This window comes from Ictalurus punctatus, chromosome 4 (genome assembly GCF_001660625.3).
Source record: "Ictalurus punctatus breed USDA103 chromosome 4, Coco_2.0, whole genome shotgun sequence".
NCBI lineage: Eukaryota > Metazoa > Chordata > Actinopteri > Siluriformes > Ictaluridae > Ictalurus > Ictalurus punctatus.
In genome coordinates, this window is record NC_071284.1 from 4,523,503 (window position 1) to 4,545,193 (window position 21,691).

A 21,691-nucleotide genomic window follows, 5' to 3' on the forward strand; every position below is an offset into this window, starting at 1 on the left:
GGAGGCATCTCCATCTCCAAACGAGTTCCACACGTTTGCTTTCATTTTCAGCACCAGCTTGCGTGTTTATTAATGGTTGATGAATACCGTGATGCGGTGAAACCGTGATATTTTTACACTAGGTTATCATACGGTCAAATTTTCAACTCATAACACCCCTAAAGTTCTGTTCTAGTCTACAAATGCCACAATAATGAACGGTTGTATCTCAGTAGCACAGAAATTCCTGCAATCTCAGCAAGAACGATTTTCAGTCGGCAAGATGTATCTGTGCATTGCATCATGCATTGTGATATTTTTATACAGAATCACATTTGAAACTTTAGTAGCACTGGGGAAACATACCGGTCATAATTCCATCCATTTTCCATACTGCTTTTCCTACACAGGATCACGGGAAGCCTGTCCCAGGGAACTCGTGGCACAGGTGTGGGGACACCCTGGACGGGGTGCCAACCCATCGCGGGGTGCAAATCGCACAAGCACTCACGCACTACGGAAAATTTGGAAATGCCGGACGTCTTTGGACTGAGGAAGGAAACTAGAGTAACCCCGGAGGGAACCCCCGAAGAAGCACGAGGAGAGCATGCAAACTCCGCGCACACAGGGCAGAGGTGGGATTCGAACCCCCAACCCTGGAGGTGTGAGGCAACAGTGCTAAACATTAACCCACCCTGCTCCCAGTCATTTATAGTTAATAAGTATTATTTCCCCTTGTAGCCAGATCTACCATCAGACCTGCTGTCGGAAAATGAATCAATACCTTGTCTCAATACTAACCAGAATCGAGAATCCAACATCGTCAATCATAAATTATAATTCATGCATAATTCAATTTTCCATCTTTGATAAAGTAAGAACTGTCAGTTATGAAAGTTAGCAAATCCAGATTACTTTTCAGAACTATCCGATGACGGGGAACTTTCATCTCTCTCAAAGCACCTCATAACAACTTTATGTTGTAATTTTTTTTTTTTTTACCATTCAGGTCTCAAGCGGTTCCTCTTGGTGCGTAACTACACCATATGTCCGAAAGCACGTTGACACCTGAGCATCACACCCATATTTGCTTTTTTGTCCATTTCCAGATTTAGTTCCCTTTTGCTGTTATAATAAGCTCCACTCTTCTGGGAAGGCTTTCCACTAGATTTTGGCGCATGGCTGTGGGGGATTTGTGTTCATTCAGATACAAAAGCATTTCTGAGGTGAGGTCCTGATGTTGGGTGAGGAGGTCTGGGGTGCAGTCGGTGTTCCAGTTCATCCTAAAGGTAATAAGGGTTGAGGTCAGGGCTCTGTGCAGGACACTCGAGTTCTTCTACTCCAACCTTGACAAACCATGTCTTCACAGAGCTCGCTTTGTGTACAGGGGCATCGTCATGCTGGAGCAGGTTTGGGGCCTCTTAGTTCCAGTGAAGGGAAATTATAATCCTACAGCATACAAAGACGTTCTATACAGTTGTGCGCTTCCATCGTCCGGTGAAGAATGGCGGGTGTCCACAAACTTTTGGTCGTATAACGTATCTCTAACTAGCATCCGAGTCTGCGCAGACAGCTGTATGACGAAATGCTCACTCAGCTCAATTCCTTGCCTGGAGTTTATTAATAAGGGTCATAATTATATTCCTACTATGGAGACAGCTGTGCGTCGAGCTGTTCTCAGCCTGATACACAGACTACTCCGATAACACCGTTTTGACTGGAAAATAAATAAATAAATAATTTACCGGGACAGGCCCCAGCTGGCCTGGGCTTCCATTTGTCACTACAGTGATGAGGTTGCATGCAGATGGATGTAGTCTAAAGAAAAATAACAGCAATGGGAATAACCTTACCCTGCCATTAGTAAAAAATAGCATCTGAGGCCTTAAACAAAAGCCTCAAACAAAATTACACGCAACCACTGAAGATGCAGAACTCATTCGTGTGTCATTTTCATCAGCAACACATGGCCAGTTAAATAGTGACCTTAGAGAGATAAAGTGATAAAGTTGTCAACATTCCGACGATGGTTTCCGGTGGTAACTGACAACTAACATACACTGTACCGCACACAACGGGTCGGATCAGAGACGCCATGGGCTCCGGTCCCGTATTCCAGAAGGAAATAGCAGTTGTCCTGAGAACAGCAGATCGTCGCACAAAGCCTCGTGCCGCCTGTCAGCGATCTGGATTACTGAAACCGAAATCATTTTCTTGCAACACAGGCTCCACTACTCCCACTGGACTCCTCAGCAGTCCAATGCTTTATTTATTTTTTTTTATTATTGTGCTCTTATGTAGGCAGATCAAGATAGTTTTTCTGACTGCAGGGAATAGTGTTGCAAGTCTGTGATTTCAGTCTCACAGTTTGATATTTGTATATAAAAAGGTACAAATGGCAAGCACCACAATCTAGGAATACAGCGATAATAATAATAATAATAATAATAATAATAATAATAATAATATTGCCTCTGCAGGGGTGAACAATAGACTCGTGAGATCGTCTGCAATACACCATCGTCCTATCACGTCCCCTCACGATCGCTGACTGACGAAAGCCTGTGGATTTATCGTGGTTAGGAATGCTTGGAAATCCGAAGTCAGGACTAGATAATAACCTAACGAGTGATCAGCTGTAACTAAGCTTATTATAAAACTGAAATATCACTGAAAACGTATAGAAACTGCGCATACACGTGTTCTGTCGTGAACAGCAGCAGAGATACGGTACTTATAAGTCCATCCGGGACATCGCGATCGCAGAAACGAAGGCAAAATTCAAGGAAACGCTGCAATATTCCGAGGAGCGTGCTGTGATGTCATCACGACTCGCGTTCAAGCGAAGCCCTCTCCGAGTCACGTGACTCGCACGAGTACAGCTAAACGGTCTCGTTTACCAACAGACATCACTGCGGAAGACAATTTCGTGCAATGCAAGTAGGTTTATAAACGTTCACAAAAACACTCGGCGCAATCCTGTACGGACCGCTTGTCGAATTCTTGTATAGCAAACGACTTTCACGAATTTAATAACGTTCACGTTCAGGCACGTGAAGCCATTCACGGCTTTATCCATATTGTTTTTTGGGTCTTTTAAAAATTTTTTATATTAAGGCTATTAGGGTACAAAACAAGAGATAACAAGAGGAAACATATTTCGAGAGAACACAATTAGCTTTTTTGTCGATCTTAAAGCAACAGGCTCCGTGTTTTCTGTACAACTCGACAGCCGTCGCGATAGTTGGAACCTATCTGCGATTCTCCGTACTATTGTCAAACGCCCCAAGCCTAGTGGACAAATCGAATATTTATTAGCTAGCCCACTGAGCACACTCCGGTGTGCAGCCCATGCTGTCCCATGTTTTAAGGGACAGTTATCTAAATGGCTAGGCTAAAAAGTGGAGGCTAATTTAAAGCAATAAATTATTGTGAGCTAGATAGCTAAAGGAAATGAACAAGTTTATAAATTCCCAGCAATATGACGACTGTGTCGTCTTTATCGTGTCCTCATAAATTTTTTGATGCAGCACATTGCGTTTAGACACACACGCACACAAAAAAAATAATAAAAAATAAAAAATTCACATTTCGGCTACGAGTAAAAATAAATAAATGAATACATAAAATTGACCTTGGAAAGAAACCTTATTTTCTCCTGAAATGTTTAACCGTGAGAATACATGAGCTATTGTGCTAGCAGGAGAGTCATGTGACAGCTTTGCGCTGGACTGTTGTTCGGTTTCATCAGTGTTTTAACAAACCTGCCACAGTAGCATGTTCCTGTAATATCAAACCCTAGTCTGTAAGGTGTTCACACCGATGAACCCATCTAGTAAAAACAGTTCATTTATCAGCCCTATTGCTGTTTCTCTGGCACTCTGAAACCGATTTCCGATGTCCCATCCCTGCTATGCTACTCCATACATGTGATTGTACCCGTGCATAACGGACATCATATCAGGCCACGGAGACAAACGTCTGTAACTCGATCGCGAGACGTGTACGACTAATCCGTTATAGACCGAGTTCCCCGTTTATTCTGTACATTTGATCAGATAAACCATCTATATACGTCACTTTAGAGGTATACGGTTACTGACAGTAGCCTGTATTATGTATTAATTTATCACCGCAGGTATTTTCTTCACCGATCAATTGAAAGGGAGCACGATGTGTCCACAACGAACCAGATATTATTTAGGTGTCAAGCATTCTCTGCACAGCAGTGGTGATGGCAGTTTTAAACACCTCAATGTCACTGCTGGGTTGAGAAACAGTCTGCCAACCAAAAATATCCAGACGACAGCGGCGCTGTGGTCAGAAACTGACACTGATGAGCTACAGAATGAGTAACACACCGTGCATGGAGAAAGATGTGCTATAATCTCTAACTGCACACCTACGAGGTGGACCAACAAGGAACGTGGGTATGTCTAATAACCCTGTTCATCCTGGAACCCCACACACACACACGCGCGCTATTAAAGTATTATGTATTAATATAAGCAGACTCGTTGACTAGTCAACTATTTGACCAATACATTCACTACTCCCATAGTGGCACAGCTTCAGGGTCCCTGGTTCGATCAAGACCGCTTTTCAGTTGCCCACTCCTGAAACTCTCACAGGTTATTTTATGTTGGCGTTTTAGGCTAAATAAAAAATCTTTGCATTGTGCGAAAGAGCGTATTCAATGCCACGGGTTGCGCATCGTTATACAATTCCACTCGGCGAGATCAGAACAGTGCGTGCCACCCGACTCGTTCTCAGGTGCTACCGAGGACGGAGTTGAACATGGCGGGTCAACTCATGAGTCATTATCAGCCCGGACAGAGGACAGACTCAGACGCTGCTGAAAACACATCATCCTCCATCCAAGGAAGGCCAGTTATTGAGTTCTAAAGAAGGCGCTGTTGATGGACATGAGCTTCAATGCTGCGCGCTCTCATATCCAGTACGATTTGATGTTTGCTGTTGAATGAACAGATGGACACACTCACAGGAACAACTTCTACTCCCCCCCCCACATATGTGAGCTTATAGACACCAAGACTGGTCAGCGAGTGGTTAAGAATTTTACAAGATGATTTACACCGATCTTGAGTCATACCACCTTCCACTTCAGTCAACCATGACAGCAAGAGAGTGAGATTAAAATCCGCGTGCGCTCGAAGCAATTCTAAAAACACACGGTCTAAACATACACGCAACCTTTTTAGTAAGATCTCCAGGTTCATGGGACATCGTGCATGTGAAATGAATTACGCAGAAGACAAGATTGGACAGTCGAATATTTGAAGAAGGGGGGAAAACAGGTGACGTTTTTGGTTGTTGTTTTTTTTTCTCCCAAATCTACAACTGTTGAGTTTCAGCGAATCTGCTCTCCTGGTTTTATGCATTGTGCTGCTGCCACGTGATTGGCTGATTGGATAATCGCATTAACGAACAGGTGTTCAGGTGTACAGCTATGTGTACACTGAGAGAAGCTAGGTTTATTTAGGATATTTGAAAATCTGTTGCCTTCAGTGTCCATATCATGGGTGAGTCTAGCAACTCGGATTGATGTCCACCATAACTGATCAGGCGCAGACACCTGTAATCACCTTGAGCTGCAAAAACAAACAGTGGCACCTCTGAAATCCGTGAATATCTTTAGTACTGATGCAAATCTCAGGCAGTCAAAATGGGCGAGATCTTATTCAAACCTTTCAATACATTCGGCATTGAATTATACGGAGGTTTTTCTTTTTCTTTCAAGGTTGTTGCCTTGGGTGAAAATGTCAAATCCTGTTATGTTTAGCCACGTACCAGTAAAGCTTATCAATTTGGAGAAAATAAAAATAGGGAGAACTGATGGACATAGCCCAAGGTGACACTAAGTATCCCGAGTTTTAAAGGGAGTTATCCTTTATTTCCGACGCACGGCCGTCGCTTTTTGAGATTCAGTGTTCACTGAGGACCACGCAGAAAGGCATGCAACACAGTTCCATTAACATTTAATGGGCACGCTTTCACAGAAGAAATTTGTGGAGCCACAGTCCTGCGCTCCCGTGTCTCTGTTCTAAGAATAGAAACATGCGGCGAGATGGACCAAAGCTATTTACAGTCCTGCAGATATCTGTTGCTGAATCTGGCCCTCCGAGAGTCGTCCGTCCACATCGCGTGGAAGGGCTCTCGCACGACTTTCCCCCACACACGCTGATTAAACCGTTTTCTACAACCAGCTTAATTCTGCAGCAAAGCTGTTTTATTAATAGGCCTCTCAGATGATAATCGTTTGTGGGGAAGGAACGAGACAGCCAACATCACAGCTGCCACACACACACACACACACGACAGTCTGAAAGGTGGATGGAAATTAAAACTGTACGTCATGTACGATTCACAAGGATGAGTAATAGGATCACTCGACCCACACTGTATATCTCTGATCATGTGTAACAGACCAGATTGGGTCAGCGTTACGACTACAACGCTCCAGACGCCGAGTGCCGGGTTCTGACACAGTAGTAAGTCATCGTGGAGCGAAAGGGGGTTGCAATTTAAATATGGGGGCAGTCTGAATAGTAAATATATCGATAGTTAAGTCATAAAAATATGATCGACCTGATAAACAGCTACAAAATGAAGGCGGAAGGACACAAATATATTAATTCGACGAAAGGTATCAAATAGAATGAAAAATAAATTCGTTTTGGAAACCCTTTTAAGAATGATTAAATAATTAAATAAATGTAATAATGAAATAAAATGAAATAATAAAATTAGCTGGCTTATCAAACCAAGCACGTGGCTTGATGACTGACTAATCAAAGCATGCTTTCACACACACATCCACCTTTACATACATATACACATGTATCCTGGACGTATGTGGATGTCTAACATCTACTAAAGAAAATATGCAGCACGGAAATGCAAAGTATACCCAAGGCAAAATATATATATGCATGCACACACACACACACACACACACACACACACACACACATACATATACATATATACATACATATATATATATATATATATATATATATATATATATATGTGTGTGTGTGTGTGTGTGTGTGTGTGTGTGTGTGTGTGTGTGTGTGCATGCATATATATATTTTGCCTTGGGTATACTTTGCATTTCCGTGCTGCATATTTTCTTTAGTAGATGTTAGACATCCACATACGTCCAGGATTTAGTTAGTGGAGCTACTATAAGCATTTCCATGTGCACTTTTCCACGTGTGCAAAATGACAGAAATCAATTCATAAATAGAAGCAATCCAGATGCTTTTCTTCCCCTAAACAGTTCCGGGTCATTTATCCAGAGGAAAACCCCTTTTCTCCAAAAATAAAAAAAAATTAAAAATACAGTATAGCTAATAATCCTATAAACAGAGATCCCACAGGTATCTCCATGTGCGTTTGCACATCTCGCTTTGGTCATCCTAAGGAAATATTCCAGCATGGCCAGTCCTTGATAGTAACACACTAGAAAACTCAGGTGTGCACAGATGAATGTGGCTCAGTGTAAACAAAATGCATACAGGGAGGAACACAGATTCCTAATCAGTTCCACTGATGCATGCGATTCATCTGACCCAAATGCTCTGCTCGTGCACATATTTATACTGTAGGTGTGTGGGGTTTTAACTAATGTTATATAAAGTAAAGTAATGATGTATAAAATGTCAATTAGAGTACACTGACTAGGGAATCCTCTCTGGCCCTGTTTAACTGACTCGAATGGGTTAATCGTGCACTAATTCCCAATAAGTCGGGTCTTAATATAAAGATGAAAGAAAAGGAAATAATAATAATAATAATAATAATAATAATAATAAACCGTGCATGATGGAAAGAACTAATGCAATCTGTGAATATGCACTACTAATATATATTTATGTCATATATATATATGCAATCAAGCCAAAGAGGATGGTACAGTACGGTAACCTATTCCTATGGAGCCTAGAAAGATTTGCACTCTTTTTCTCTTTTTTTTTCCTCCTGGAAAGCATCCTTAATCCTTACCGTTTTGAGACGACACATATTGTAGCATTACATTTCCGAGAAAGACAGCGGTCGCCAGCATCGTCGCACACGGACACATTGCTGTGTAAGAATTTGTTTTTGTTAAGGGGGGACTCGAGGAGGATGTGTTGCGGGTCTTATAGGGCACGAAGCGCGTGAAGAGGATGAGGATGCGCAAACGTGACCGCGGATGAGGGCCAAAAACACCCGGTGGGACGTCGACTTGCAAAATAAGCGCCGGTTTCAAGCGATGAAGCAGCGACGGCTCCTCATGGAAGATGCTCATGGAAGCGGGTAGAGAGCCATTTGAGATCGAGTCAGTCACGGCATTGCAGAGGAAGAAAAGCTTTCGGATGGCTGTCAGTGTTGTATGTGCGCGCGTGCGTATGCGCGTGTGTCCCACTCCTCAACACGCAGGGAGAGATGAGCGCGTCAAGTCTGCGCACACTTTGCGCAGAAGGACCTGCGCGCAAATCAGTACACCCGGGTTTGATTATTTCTTAATAACAGTTTCTTCTCTTCTTCTTCTTCTTCTTCTTCTTCTTCTTCTTCTTCTTCTTCTTCTTCTTCTTTACCACTTGTTTGTCGTTTTGTAATCTCTACAATCTGCGGTTTAATCTTCGGAATTTTTACTGTTCTTGAATAAATAAATAAACTTAAAAGGTACTACCCGTGAAATTTCATGCATGAGAGTTTGTCGGATTAATCAGTGCTGGAATTGAAAACTGCAAAATGCTCCTAACAGAATCTTTCACCGCTTGGTGGTAATGTAGGTGTGTATTATTGCATTTAAGAGAATAATAAAAGCTGTATCAGAACATACAGGCCTATGATCAAGGTGACCCTGTTTGTATTGTTAATATTTTGTGCTGTATTAGCATGTTGCATGAATATTTTGTGTTACCTGCCACACCATGACCTCTATATATATGACCTTAAAGTTACAGTGAGTGAATTATGAAGGCGAAAATCACACGAAAACATGTTAAAGTCGTGATTTTTCCCCCCCGTCATGGCTCCCAGTCAGCCTTGGTTCATGCATCATAGGTTTTACATTCGTCATGCGCCATCTGATGGACAAGTGTAAACATTGCACTTTTGAAACTAATTAGTTGCTAATGTTTCGGGGTTTGGGTTTTGTTTTTTTTTGTTTGTTTTTTTTAACATAAAGATTTTTTTTTTTAATGTAAAAATGGGTCACTGTGGCCTTAAGGTATGTAAGCCTGTGACGAGATAGCTGATGAAGTTAAGAGTTAATTAATTTAAAAATTAAAAAAAGACAATCAACAGAGATATTAAATCCATCCCGCCATCCAATTTCCACACTGCTTACCACAGGGATCCTGGAGACTATCCCAGGGAACTCGGGGATCAAGGCGGGGGACACCCTGGACGGGGTGCCAACCCATCACAGGGCACAATCTCACACACACACACACACACAATGGACACTTTGGGAAATGCCAATCAGCCTACAACGCATATCTTTGGACTGGGGGAGGAAACTGGAGTACTCGGAGGAAACTCCCAAAGCACAGGAAGAAACTCCGCCCACACAGAGCAGAGGCAGGATCCGAACCCCCAACCCAAGAGGTGCGAGGCAAACGTACTAACCACTAAGCCCCCCATTATAAATAAATAGATACAGTTTATACAGATATCCATAATATACATCGATTGGGCATTATTTTTTTGTATTTGTTTATTGATTGATTGTTTGATTGATGGCTTGTTTGGCCAAGTTAAATTCTTTACAAATCATTGGTTTGAGACATTAGAAATGCCAGTGTATAAAATGAATAGGCTGTGGTACTGTGCATATGGAGATAAACTGTATTAATGATTGTATACATTCAAGGCCGGCTGATCGTGATATTAGATGGGAGGCTAAAATCTCATCCCTAATTAACTTGACAGTGAAACTATCAGGGTTGAGCAATACATTATATAACCAGGTCTCATCGAGTACGTAATTCTCTACTGGCTCTGCACCGTGTTACCGCTGAATACCAAACATGTTAAACAGAACAGGCTAATCTTTTGTGTAATTTGTACTTTGGACGCTGTGTATTTAGTTTGCCTCCAAAGGCGTTTAAAAAAAAAAAGGATGAAAGTCAATAATCCACCTTGTTCGTGATGATTAATCCCACTGCTGTATTTCACATATGCCTTCTCAGTCACTGCTGATGATGTGTTACAGATGTGTTAACGAAGTGGGCTGAAAAATAGAGATCAAATCTAAGGAGTGTGTCACTCTGTGTCATGACTGTCACTGATTGGCTGCATGATTCTACAGTCTGGGCTAGAAAGAAATCAGCCCCAGCTTCACTTCTTCATACCATCTTTTTATCTTTGAAACACAGCAGGGTTTAGCCATGTAATCATATCAATACCAGCTGTCTCTGTAGACATTACAAATGACAAAACATATCATGAAAATTTATAATGATAATATTAACATGAAGCGCTCATTCTTTAAAACTGTATATTATTATATACATTTATGATGGGGGTGGGGGAGGAGCGCACGGTGGGTTAGGGGGTCGGGGATTCAATTCCTGCCGCGTGTGTGCGGAGTTTGCATGTTCTCCCCGTGCTGCGGGGGTTTCCTCCGGGTACTCCGGTTTCCTCCCCCAGTCCAAAGACATGCACGGTAGGCTGATTGGCATGTCTAAAGTGTCTGTAGTGTATGAATGTGTGTGTGTGTGTGTGTGTGTGTGAGTGTGCTCTGCGATGGATTGGCACCCTGTCCAGGGTGTACCCCGCCTTGTGCCCGATGCTCCCTGGGATAGCTCCAGGTTCCCCTTGACCCTGAAGGATAAGCGGTATAGAAAATGGATGGATGGATATGTTTATGATGGGAGAACTAACTCTACAGTGGTCTGTACATTGTACACTTCAACAGAGTTTTGAGTTGCCCAGGTTTTCTCATTCAATTGAAAAGCAAAATGATTTTCTCTCCACGGTACGCTCTGGCCACTACGACAGTGGGCGGATGCATTTAAATTAGTAGTATCACCCAGTTATTTGGGATAAGGTAGGGTCATGAAAGACACGCCCACCTTTCCTCCACACCAATATGAAAGTAAGTCCTGGAGTTCTGAAACCATGAATGTTATTTACACAACTGCAAATGTGTCCATCGCAACGGTTGTTATTGTTTTTCAGGATTAATACATTTAGGTTGGGTTTAGCAGGTAGTGATGTAACCAGGCTGAAAAATGAACTCAGCAACATGCTGCTTGTGTCTGATATGGCTTTCGTCTTCATCGTCACCGGTTTGGAGAAGATGGTGGAGCTGGATTTTTAAGTGTCAATGCAGTCCATTGTGGATCCAGCCATTTTCCCTCAGCCTTCTTCATCATCCCACAACATTCTAGCCATCATGGCCTCTGCGCTCATGCAAAGCTGCCAGCCACCCTACCGCCAACTCACGTCCATCTCCAGCTTGCTGCCCACCGTGGTGTGGCTTATCCTGCTTTTTCTGGACGGTAAGTACTTGGCACTGACGAGTTCGGAAACGCTGCTGTGTGCGGCTGAGTGGAGAGAGTGCTATGCTTCTGCAGCTGATGCTCTGCTTACAGTGGCGCGTCACTGTGTCTCAGCTTGTTGCCAACTCTTTTACGGGAAAGTAGCTAACGTATGTTTAAAAAGTTGCCAGAAGTTGTCATATGACATTATAGACTAGTTTACAAGCTCACTGAACCATCAAGTTAATGTACATATCAAAACTTGGTTCATAAAGTAGGAAGAAAGATTTTCTGAAGATTCACCTTGGCTAAAATAAAAACCTTTCAAGGGGTTCCAGATGTCAAAAATCAGAGTTTTATTGAAAAATCACAAAAGCCGAGATGTCTGCAGATCATCGGACATACATACAAATCATCATGGATTTCAACAATACAAATTAAGGAATCGCAAACATCAGATTGGTAAAAAAAGATAGGGACTTAAACATACAGAGTACAGACTCGATGTCTCCAAGCGGGTACAGAGGGTGAGTTTTCACTGATATATAACAAAGCAAGCCTAGAAGAAAAGGTTATATTTTCCCAATGAGGAATGTGCACGCGGCGATGTCACACCAGCTTGACCTACTTTGATTTTAGTTTCTCTGATTAATATACTGATTTCTTTCTTCTCTCTCATACATTCGATCTCACTTTGATTTCTTAACATATACTATTCACTTTTTAAAAATATACCATATTACCACCCCAAAGTTTTCCATTATTTTCCACAAAAAAAAAAAAAATCACATCCCAAAGGGTTTTATTCCTCTTATACCACAGGAATTTCCCAATGCTAGCTATGTTTTACTCATTGAAGAATAATCAATCATACTTTTACATATTAATAGCTGGCTCCAGATCCACCGTGACCCTGACCATGGTAAAGCGCATGCAGATAGATGAATGAATGAATGAATGGAAATTAGCAAGAAATGTTCAGCAGGAATGTTCACTAGAAATGTTCAGCAGAAATTATCAGTAGAAATGTTCAGCAGAAATGTTCAGTAGAAATTATCAGTAGAAATGTTCACTAGAAATGTTCAGCAGAAATGTTCAGTAGAAATTATCAGTAGAAATGTTCAGCAGAAATGAAACTGGAGATTGTTTTTGAGCAGAAATTTAAAAAAAAAGAAAAAGAAAAGAAAATGAGCAAAACAAGTGATTTAATTAGCCAGTTAATTAGCCAAATAAAAAAAAATCAAAATTGCAGCTTGTCATGCTACTAAAAGTTACATCTTTACCTATGACTGTTATAAAGCTCTCAAACTGGAGACTCCTTACAAAAGATGCTAAATAAGCATCTCGCAGAGAACTTCATCATATACACAAGTCTCTGTAAATGATTACTATAGAAATTATACTGTATTCGAATGAGTGCATGAATATCAAATATAAACCCGTGATTTGTCCTGAAATATTTATACACTTGTCTAAAATATTAATCAAATACGGAATAAATCTTACGTTACATTTATACCACTTTCACATGAAATCAGCTTTACTTTTGTGTGTGTGTGTGTGGGGGGGGGAGGGGGTTGGGGGGTTCCCTTCAAACTCTACTAAAAAGATGTATACAGCAAAATCCAATACGTCATTTTTCCCATGAAGTCATAAAACTAAAAATGTCCATTACATATTCTTAGTGGCAAAAAGTTACACATTTTTCCTTTCACCAAAACAAGACTGAATGCACAACGATTCAACAAGTTTTAACCACTTGATTAGGTCAAACCTCATCTACTTACAGGCACAAATGTGGTATTGATTGAAAACTTGGGCTCTGCACTTTCGTTTGTTCGTTTGCGTCCACGAATGCAATCTAAGCGCTTGGTATTTGCTGCTATTTGAAATTATGGGGTTTTGCTGTGTAGAATCAGTCTTGTTTTACTCTTTTTTTCCTACACGCCCTGCAGCATACGTATCGGATTACAGCGAAGCTGAGGAAAATCGTACCTGACGCAACTAACAGTAAAAACGCTATAACATCCACACTGTAGTAAGCGTACCAAGGCATTTTGTAAGACTCTGTCCGTAGATGAGCAGCACCTTTGTGTCTCATAACAAACTCGATCCAGAAGACGGCATTGTCCAGAGGATGTACAAGTGTGTCTCGGAGAATCCCGGACAGCCTCTTCATGTTTATACTGTAGGAAGGCTCGTTTATGACTTCCTGTATAGCCTCAAGAAACGTATTCTGATTTATAGTGGCTAGATCTAGGACCTGTGCTACACCTTTATATTTCATCCTCAAGATATTGTCATGTTGATCAAAAACCAGAGGAAGGCCAACGATTGGAATACTGTGATAAATAGCTTCTAAAATCCCATTCGTTCCACTATGGCTCACAAAAACCTTTGTCTTGGGATGTCCGAGAAGATCGTTCTGAGGCAACCAGTCCCTGAGTATGGTGTTGTTCCCGAGAGTGGACGGTTTCTTCCCCAAGTATCGCCAGATCACTTTTTGAGGGAGCTTAGCAAGACCGGCAGCCATTTCGTCGGCTATGTCGTCAGGAAGCTGTCCGACCAGCGTTCCCAGTGACACAACGACAATACCGTGCTCTCCGGAACTTTCCGCAAAGTCTTCTAAATCATCGGGAAGGGCTTTTGGGGGTTTGCACTGGAAGCAACCCATGTAAACGACGTTGGGCATCGTCGGGCGAGGGAACTCGAACACGAAATCGACTCTCATAAGCCAGATATCAGCTGCCTGGAATAATTTGAAATAGTCCACATCTGGACCAAAATATCGGTTACACAAAGCGCTGTAATGAGGCCCTACGATACGCTTGTAAAGGAAAAGCCTGAGGTAAAAGAAGAGCATGTTATATACCCTTTGAAAAAAGGTCATCTTATCTGTTAACATGGATAAAGGAAAGGGAACGTACGATAAGGGCGAAGGCGCGATCGCAAAATGCGCCTCTCCGTGTACCGTCCAACGGACGTTAAAAACCAGCGGCAAATGCAGATAACGTGCAAGCACGACTCCTCCGCCGTTCGCAGGGTCTGTTAGCATCACGTCATACCGTGCTTCTCTGATGGAAGCGATCAGTTTAGGATCCTCGATTATATGGATGACCATTTCACATATCTTTCTGTGAATCTCAGAGAACTTGGTTTTCAGCTCCATGTCCAGACTGAATCGAGTCCAAAACGAGCTTCTTTCCCGCTGAATCTGTAGCTGTCTGGAGATAAAGCTGTTGAAGAAAGCCTCGTCTTGCCCCACTGAGAAGTCGATGGTTATGGAGTGGTAGTAAGGTGATTGCTCTTTGACGTACCAGCTATCAGCTGCTCGAATGACCGTGACATTGTGACCTCTGTTGTGCAGCTCTTGTATCAATATATTCATGTTAACCCAGTGGCTGCCATCATGAGGGAACACCAAGACCTTACCGCACTGGATAGAGCCTGCCAAGGTCAGGGTGAAGACCATGATTTTCAAAATGGCGGTAGGCATCTTTTAAGTCACCGTCATGTGACTCACACAGAACTGAAACAAAAGGACAAAACGAGAAAAAAAAAAAAAAAAAAAAAAGAGTTTTTAGTACACGTTTCATTAAAGACAACCATGTTAACGAATGCAGAACCTAAGCCATTAAAATAACATTTGAAGTTGATTATTTTTTCTAAAACGCCACGTCCGAAAGGGTTTTATTCCGCTTACCGCACGACAATTTTCAAAAGGTTAAAAACGTTTAGTTTCTTTCAACTTTTTATCCATTTATATTTAAGGCCTATAAAACAAGTTAGTTCCTGTTATCCACTGACCTTCCTTTTTTTCTCCTCTCTTGAAGGTATTATAAGACAAAATAAAAGCAGCTCGTCATGATAACCAAAAACCGAAAAGACAAAAATAAAATCACAAAACCCTCGTCTTGATGATGTTTCAAACCTTAAAACTTTTAAAAGCTTTACTTCTGACTGACACTGGAGACTCCTTCCAAAAATGCATCATTAACATCATCATCTCACAGGTGGAGTCTGCGCCATACAAATCCTTGTGTAGACTGTTACTATAGAAACCATTTGAGAATTGAAGAAGTATTAGGAAATACTTAGTAGCAACTAATTAATATATGTCAATTATATGTAATCTATGACTTTTTAAAAGCATTCTAAACAATCAAACCTTAACGTAAAGTTCTAACAAAGGGTGTCGGATGTATCTGATAACCGCTATTGTGGATTACGCAGAATAAGAAACATATTTGTGATGGAATTCATTACTCAAAAGGTAAGTGTACATGTCGTGATTTCACAGCTGGTGTGTCTTGAGGCTTTATATTTCATGACCATCTTGTTTTCCCACTTCCTGGTTTCCCCGCTGCTCATGCCTCGCCCCGTTCACACTCACCGGTTGGTTTCTGCACCTGCGTCTTGTCTCGTGAGCTCTCATTAGTTTCTCTAGCCTACCTAAAATCCTGTCCTTGTCTGTCCCTTGGGGAAATCTTTTGTTTGTTGATTTCCAGTGCTTAGTGCCTCCGTTCCTTTGTTTTCTTCTTCCGAGTGCCCGGTCTAGCTTATTGTTTTAGCTCATAGTTTTCGAGTTCGTTTACTTTCTTGCCATATCCGTGTTTTTCTACAGGCACTTTTCTTTTAAGCGCTCGTGTCTGAACAGTTTTTTTTTGGACGCTCTCGTGCCTCCAGGTTCAGGTTTCCTCACACCTCCCAAAATCACGTCAGTAGGTGGATTAGCGAAACACTGGTGTCCAATCCCGTCTTCCTGGGCCGGGCCCAGTGTTCCCGAGATAGGCTCCAGATCTACCCGACCAGGATAAAGGTCACAGTGTCCGGGAGTGATTCGTTAACCAGGCAAACGAGTAGAATTCGGGTCATATGTTGTTTACCACTGCTGCGAAAAAGTGCTGAAATTTTGGGCTATACAAGAATGACAGCATCAAGTAAAATAATTTTAATTAAATTTTTTTTCATACACAGTCTACATGTAAATAAACAAAAATAAAGTAATCAACAGGCCTATGAACGCAAAAAACAGCCAAGAACTGGAAAAGTTTCCGCTAACGAAAAACATGAATATATTATGACACGGCGGTTAATAACATTTAATCCGTCTTTGTTTTAACTAGATTGAAAGCAACGCATATTCTCAAACGTACGACTTTTCTATCATATGTCTCCGTGATCTCAACGTGTTCCTCACCGTCTCGATTAGGCTGATCAGAAATCACCTGCGCTCAGGAAGAAACCTTTCAGAGTCGACCGTTTTGTCATTGTGTGTACGACCGTGTGGTCGGTAGGGCTCTGTATCAGCCGCCTTGAGTTCTGAAAGAAAGAGGAAACTTGAACTTGAGTAAATTAGTATCCAATTTGGTAAGAGGACTTAGAATAAAGTGTATATGACTGTGGGACAGGAATTTCTAATTCTGTAATTGAATAACCTGTAATCTGGAATTTCTGAGTATGGCAGTAGAAAGCTCCGCCTACAAGATCACCCGGAGAGTCCGCCACTCAAACAAACCTCCGTGAAAAGCGCCGTTAGCTTTATTTAGCCAAGATTGATACGTTAATAACTGTATAATTTTCTCAGATAAAAATCAGTTATTAAAGAGTATTGGGAACCATTTAGCAAACAACATGAATCCCATTCTAGTACCTGTAGATATATATATATTTTTTTAACATGACCACTGTAGCTGTGACTTGCTAGGAAACAATAGTTGCTGATATACTATATACTATCCATCCATTCATCCATCTTCTCCTGCTTACTCCTGAACCTGGAACCTGGAGCCTATCCCAGGGAGCATCGGGCACGAGGTGGGGTACACCCTGGACAGGGTGCCAATCCATCGCAGGACACACCCACTCACACCCATTCATACACTACGGACACTTTAGACACGCCAATCAGCTTACCATGCATGTCTTTGGACTGGGGGAGGAAACTGGAGTACCCGGTACTGGAGTACTATATGAAACTATATGATACTATATACTATATGAATTAGAGGCTAGCAGAAGGTAACGAAAGCATATCGTCTATATTCAGCATACAATTAACATGGTCAAGATTTGCTTACATTTATATAGAGATCTTAGAAATAGTGCAGAATCCTGAATGTTAAAATATTCAAGATATTGAACATTTAATTTCTTTGTTTGAAATCTTTCAAAATTCGAAAAAACCCTCTGTTTAATCCCAATTATAAATGAAAAAAAAAAAAAAAAATTCATTGTGGTCTCAGATGTTTGGACTCGATTGTATATACAAACCCTCAAGATCTGTAAAATATCAGCAGTTTCCGATGGACCTGCCTGTGCGTTTGTAGAAAAGCAAAGTCCTCGTGACGATTACAGCGGTCACAACTGACATTAAGAGGCAGATCACATACTCTGCGAGGCTGACATTTCCAGAAAAGTAATGTGCCTGTCAGCTCCGATACTGAAATGCTTCGTGAGCTTGGAGGTGATCAATAGATTCAGCATTTCAGTGAATTCAGTCCTCTTTCTCTTTTGTTTGTTGGCATGGTGACGGTTTCAGCGTTATTACATGGGATTTCTAAATAAAGAAACTTGTAGACAAGACGTTTTTAAGCAAATAACCAGACCTGTCAACCTTCATGCATTTTGCATAGGAGCTCTGCATTTTAACATCAGAGTAGGTACGAGCTGTCACTCAAAAATATGCCAAAAGAGCAACTCATCTATTGTCAGATGAGAGCCAATCGACATATGAATGTGGAATGATTGACAGTTGTGTAGGTGTTTTGAACTCTCTAATACTAACTGATCCTCCTGGACATTAGTCTTTTTTGTTTTGTTTTTTTTTGCTGGTGGTCTCATCTCAACTCCATTTTGACATTTAAAAAAATGCTGATGCAGTACCCTTGCTTTCTGTCGTGGTAAATTGACAATGGTTTGAGTTTGTTAATGTGAAATCAAATCTGTGTAGCTAAGCAACATTAGACAAACATTAGACAAAGAGTATTCCTCTTTGGGGGTTGGCAGGTCTGAAATAACACAATGGTAAGGAAATGAACACATCCAACATCTAAAAACGCACCAATAAGGCACCATGTACGCACATTCACACGCTGATACACACGTAGGAGCAATTCAGCACTGGCAATCCATTTACCGGCATGTTTTTGGAAGATGGAAGGAAACTGAAGAAATCCCAGGAAAACACATGGAGAACATGCAAAACTCAAAGAAACAGGAACCTTGAAGCAGCCATTGTACCAAGTATCACGGGACTTATCAGGGTTGCCAGGGTCGCTGTTTTTCCACCAAATGTTCACCATATGGCCAAAAGTTTGTGGACTCTTTTGTGGCGTATCACACTCATACACCGTTCAGCCGTAACATTAAAACCATTGATAGGTGAAGTGAGTAACATCGATTATATCGTTACAGTGGCACCGGTCAAGGGGTGGGATATATTAGGCAGTAAGTGAACAGTCAGTTCTTGAAGTTAATGTGTTGGAAGTAGGACAAATGGACAAGCGTAAAGATCTGAGCGACTTTGACAAGGGCCAAACTGTGATGGCTAGACAACTGGGTCAGAGCATCTCCAAAACGGCAGGTCTTGTGGCGTGTTCCCGGTATGCAGTGGTTAGTACCTACCAAAAGTGCTCCAAGGAAGGACAACCGGTGAACCTGTGACAGGGTCATGGACACCCAAGGCTCACTGATGCGCGTGAGGAGCGAAGGCCGGCCCATCTTTTCCGTTTCCAGAGAAGAGCTAGTGTAGCACAAATTGCTGAAAAAAAGTTAATGCTGGCTATGATAGAAAGGTCTCAGAACACACAGTGCATCACAGCTTGCTGCATAGCTGTAGACCAATCAGAGTGCCCATGCTATTCTATCCATCACACACATGTGCTTTTTAAAACATCCCAATCCAGATTTAGTCCCCCTTTGCGATTATAATAAGCTCCACTCTGCTGGGAAGGCTAGATTTTAGAGCGTGGCTGTGGGGATTTGCGTTGTAGCATTCAGCTACAAGAGCATTACTGAGTAACAGCCGCTGATGTTGGACGAGAAGACCCGGCGTGCAGTCGGCGTTCAAGTTCATCGCAAAGGTGTTCAGCGGGGTTGAGGTCAGGGCTCTGTGCATATAATTATGCACTTCAAACTTTGCAGCAACAGTTGGGAAAGGGCCCGGATAGGCTAATGCCATGATGGTCAGGTGTCCACATACTTTTGGTCATACTGTGTATACAGAAGCATTTCTGTTGTAAGATATATCGATTGGAGATAAGATCGGAGGAGGGAAAGAGGGATAATGGAGTGGATAATGTCCAAACCAAGGGTTTTCCATGCAAAGACTGGGCAGAAGAAAAACAAGGGCTAGTTGTAGTAGATGTCGTCGTGTATGGGATCAATTTCCTGTCAAAAGTATTGCGGTCACGTATGGAAAAATAATAAGCGCGGCTCAAAAATTTAAAAACACATGCAAAATTATATCGCACAAAACTGAAACAAGAATTCAATGTTTTCTGAATCGCACCCGAAATCGTTTTCCTTGCTTATATTACTGTGTTTTTTGTGCTCTCTGACATTTTCTGCTCATGTTTTCTTTTTTTTTTAACTAAATATGCTTTTCCATATGTTTCCGTTCGAGTTTCATGTAAATGAGGGCGGGCTTTAGCGTCATCATTGGTCCACTACAGCTCCTCCTCTAGCCAATCAATCGAAGGGGGTGATGACGTCACTCCAGTGCGACTCATGGCTGTGTTGACGGGTGATGAAAGATGGATAACCGTCAGGCAGCAAAACCCGGACAATTACAGATGATTTAACATACATATATATAGTTATTAAAAGGAATTAAATGATGGCTTTAAATCGTTTTGATGAATTCAGGACATCTTGTGTATATTCACAGGCAGTATTAAGGCTGCTTTTAGAGAGGTTTTTATCACGACTACAGGAAGCCACAAAGTTTTGTTGAGACCTGGCAACCCTGCAAATCATGATCACTTCAGAATATAATCTATAACCTGAATCAGAAACACAATGTGAATCAGTAATGGGATGTATAAACACAATTAAATTCTATATTACGTGCATACATTGAGAGCTAATTGTCACAGAGTGACGACGTTATTAGTAGCAGTTGATTGTAGAAGTAAATACATTTAAATAAACAAACAAATCTGCTTGTTTCTGTTACTAAATCGCCTTCATGAACATGTCAAAGCCTGTCCAAGTTACACTTCATGTATTCAGCCTTTTCACGGCAGCCTATTACCAACATCCTGTCGAGTAACTCGTTACTGAAGTGTAGCCATATTTTTATTATTATTATTATTCAAGATATTTTACCATTTAGTGTTAAATGTACTCTACTTACTGTTGTTGACGAATTCAGTTTGTCCTTTTACTGTGTGTTGACTCTGCTGTTGTAGCCCAGTGTTTTCATGAAGTGTGTGTGTAGGGATCACCCATGTAGAGTTGGTTTTTCAATAAATAAACACACAAAAAGTGACAATATGTGTTATTTTCTTACTCCAGACTTGGCAGAGAACTAAGTACAACTGAACTACTGGAAAGTTCTCGTGTAAAAGCCAGGTGAAGCCAATCTTTCAGCAACGCAGCTCATCAGCTCTTTAGACAGTAGTAATAGAGTCAGTTAGGGACCGTCTAAAAAGTGCATGACCTGGACAACTGTGTAAGATTCTACCAAGATTATACTGTAGTCGTCTGCTTCGCACGATATCTAAACGCATTGCAGTGTTAAGATACAGTATAGATACGATACTTGTTTATTTGTTGTAACATATTTTATTAACGATTATGAATGATATACATATTTATATATGTTTTTATTACACATATAAACGTATTGTGCCATATAAAACCCAGGGTTAGTCTTAGCAACTACAGCAAAATGCTGTTTTTATTGCTAATTTTTTTTTTCTGTGATAGCGGAGGCAGCGTTTCTGTCAAACCCGTCAAAGTCTCAGTGTTCATAATCGTAATAATAATAATAGTAGTAATAATAATATGTTTAATTTATTTAGCGCCTTTCCAGAGCTCAAGGACGCTTTACAATACAAGGATACATAAACAATGAACAATCAAGGACAAACACACAATGTGAAAAACAATGAGCAACCAAACACAGAACAGAAATGCACAGTACAGTCACTGAGAAAATAGTCAGGGAGAGAATTCTAGATTTTAGGTGCTACATCACTGAAAGA

The 21,691-nt window shown here is 41.2% G+C and overlaps 3 protein-coding genes across 8 annotated transcripts in view; 1 reads left to right on the forward strand and 2 right to left on the reverse strand.

Annotated features, from left to right (window-relative positions):
* Positions 1 to 753, forward strand: part of rec114 (REC114 meiotic recombination protein) — a 38,505-nt gene extending 37,752 nt beyond the window's left edge. Inside the window, exon 8 of the mRNA XM_053677856.1 lies at positions 390 to 753. The gene's annotated coding sequence lies outside the window, so the exon portion shown is untranslated. The remainder of the gene's footprint in view (positions 1 to 389) is intronic.
* nptnb (neuroplastin b) overlaps positions 1 to 8,479 on the reverse strand; it is a 37,395-nt gene extending 28,916 nt beyond the window's left edge. For all 3 annotated transcript variants that reach the window (XM_047154714.2, XM_047154712.2, XM_017466426.3), the window contains exon 1: positions 8,011 to 8,479. In XM_047154714.2, coding sequence (XP_047010670.1) covers positions 8,011 to 8,296 — 286 coding nt within the window. In that variant the 5' untranslated portion in view covers positions 8,297 to 8,479. The remainder of the gene's footprint in view (positions 1 to 8,010) is intronic.
* Positions 8,480 to 11,812: 3,333 nt separating this feature from the next.
* ugt5f1 (UDP glucuronosyltransferase 5 family, polypeptide F1) lies at positions 11,813 to 21,117 on the reverse strand. Of its 4 annotated transcripts, XM_047154709.2 has the most exons (3): positions 20,839 to 21,117; positions 16,681 to 16,802; positions 11,813 to 15,009 (listed from the first exon to the last, which is right to left on the reverse strand). In XM_047154709.2, the coding sequence occupies exon 3, from the start codon at positions 14,974 to 14,976 to the stop codon at positions 13,396 to 13,398; it is 1,581 nt and encodes a 526-aa protein (XP_047010665.1). In that variant the 5' UTR covers positions 14,977 to 15,009; positions 16,681 to 16,802; positions 20,839 to 21,117; the 3' UTR covers positions 11,813 to 13,395. The 4 variants fall into 4 exon arrangements, with proteins under 4 accessions (XP_047010665.1, XP_047010664.1, XP_047010667.1 ...); XM_047154708.2 differs by lacking the exon at positions 16,681 to 16,802; XM_047154711.2 differs by lacking the exons at positions 16,681 to 16,802; positions 20,839 to 21,117 and adding an exon at positions 15,933 to 16,674.
* Positions 21,118 to 21,691: the final 574 nt, after the last annotated feature.

Excerpts from the sequence above, each read along its gene's own strand:
- ugt5f1 (XM_047154708.2), bottom strand. The coding sequence starts at position 14,976 with ATGCCTACCGCCATTTTGAAAATCATGGTCTTCACCCTGACCTTGGCA.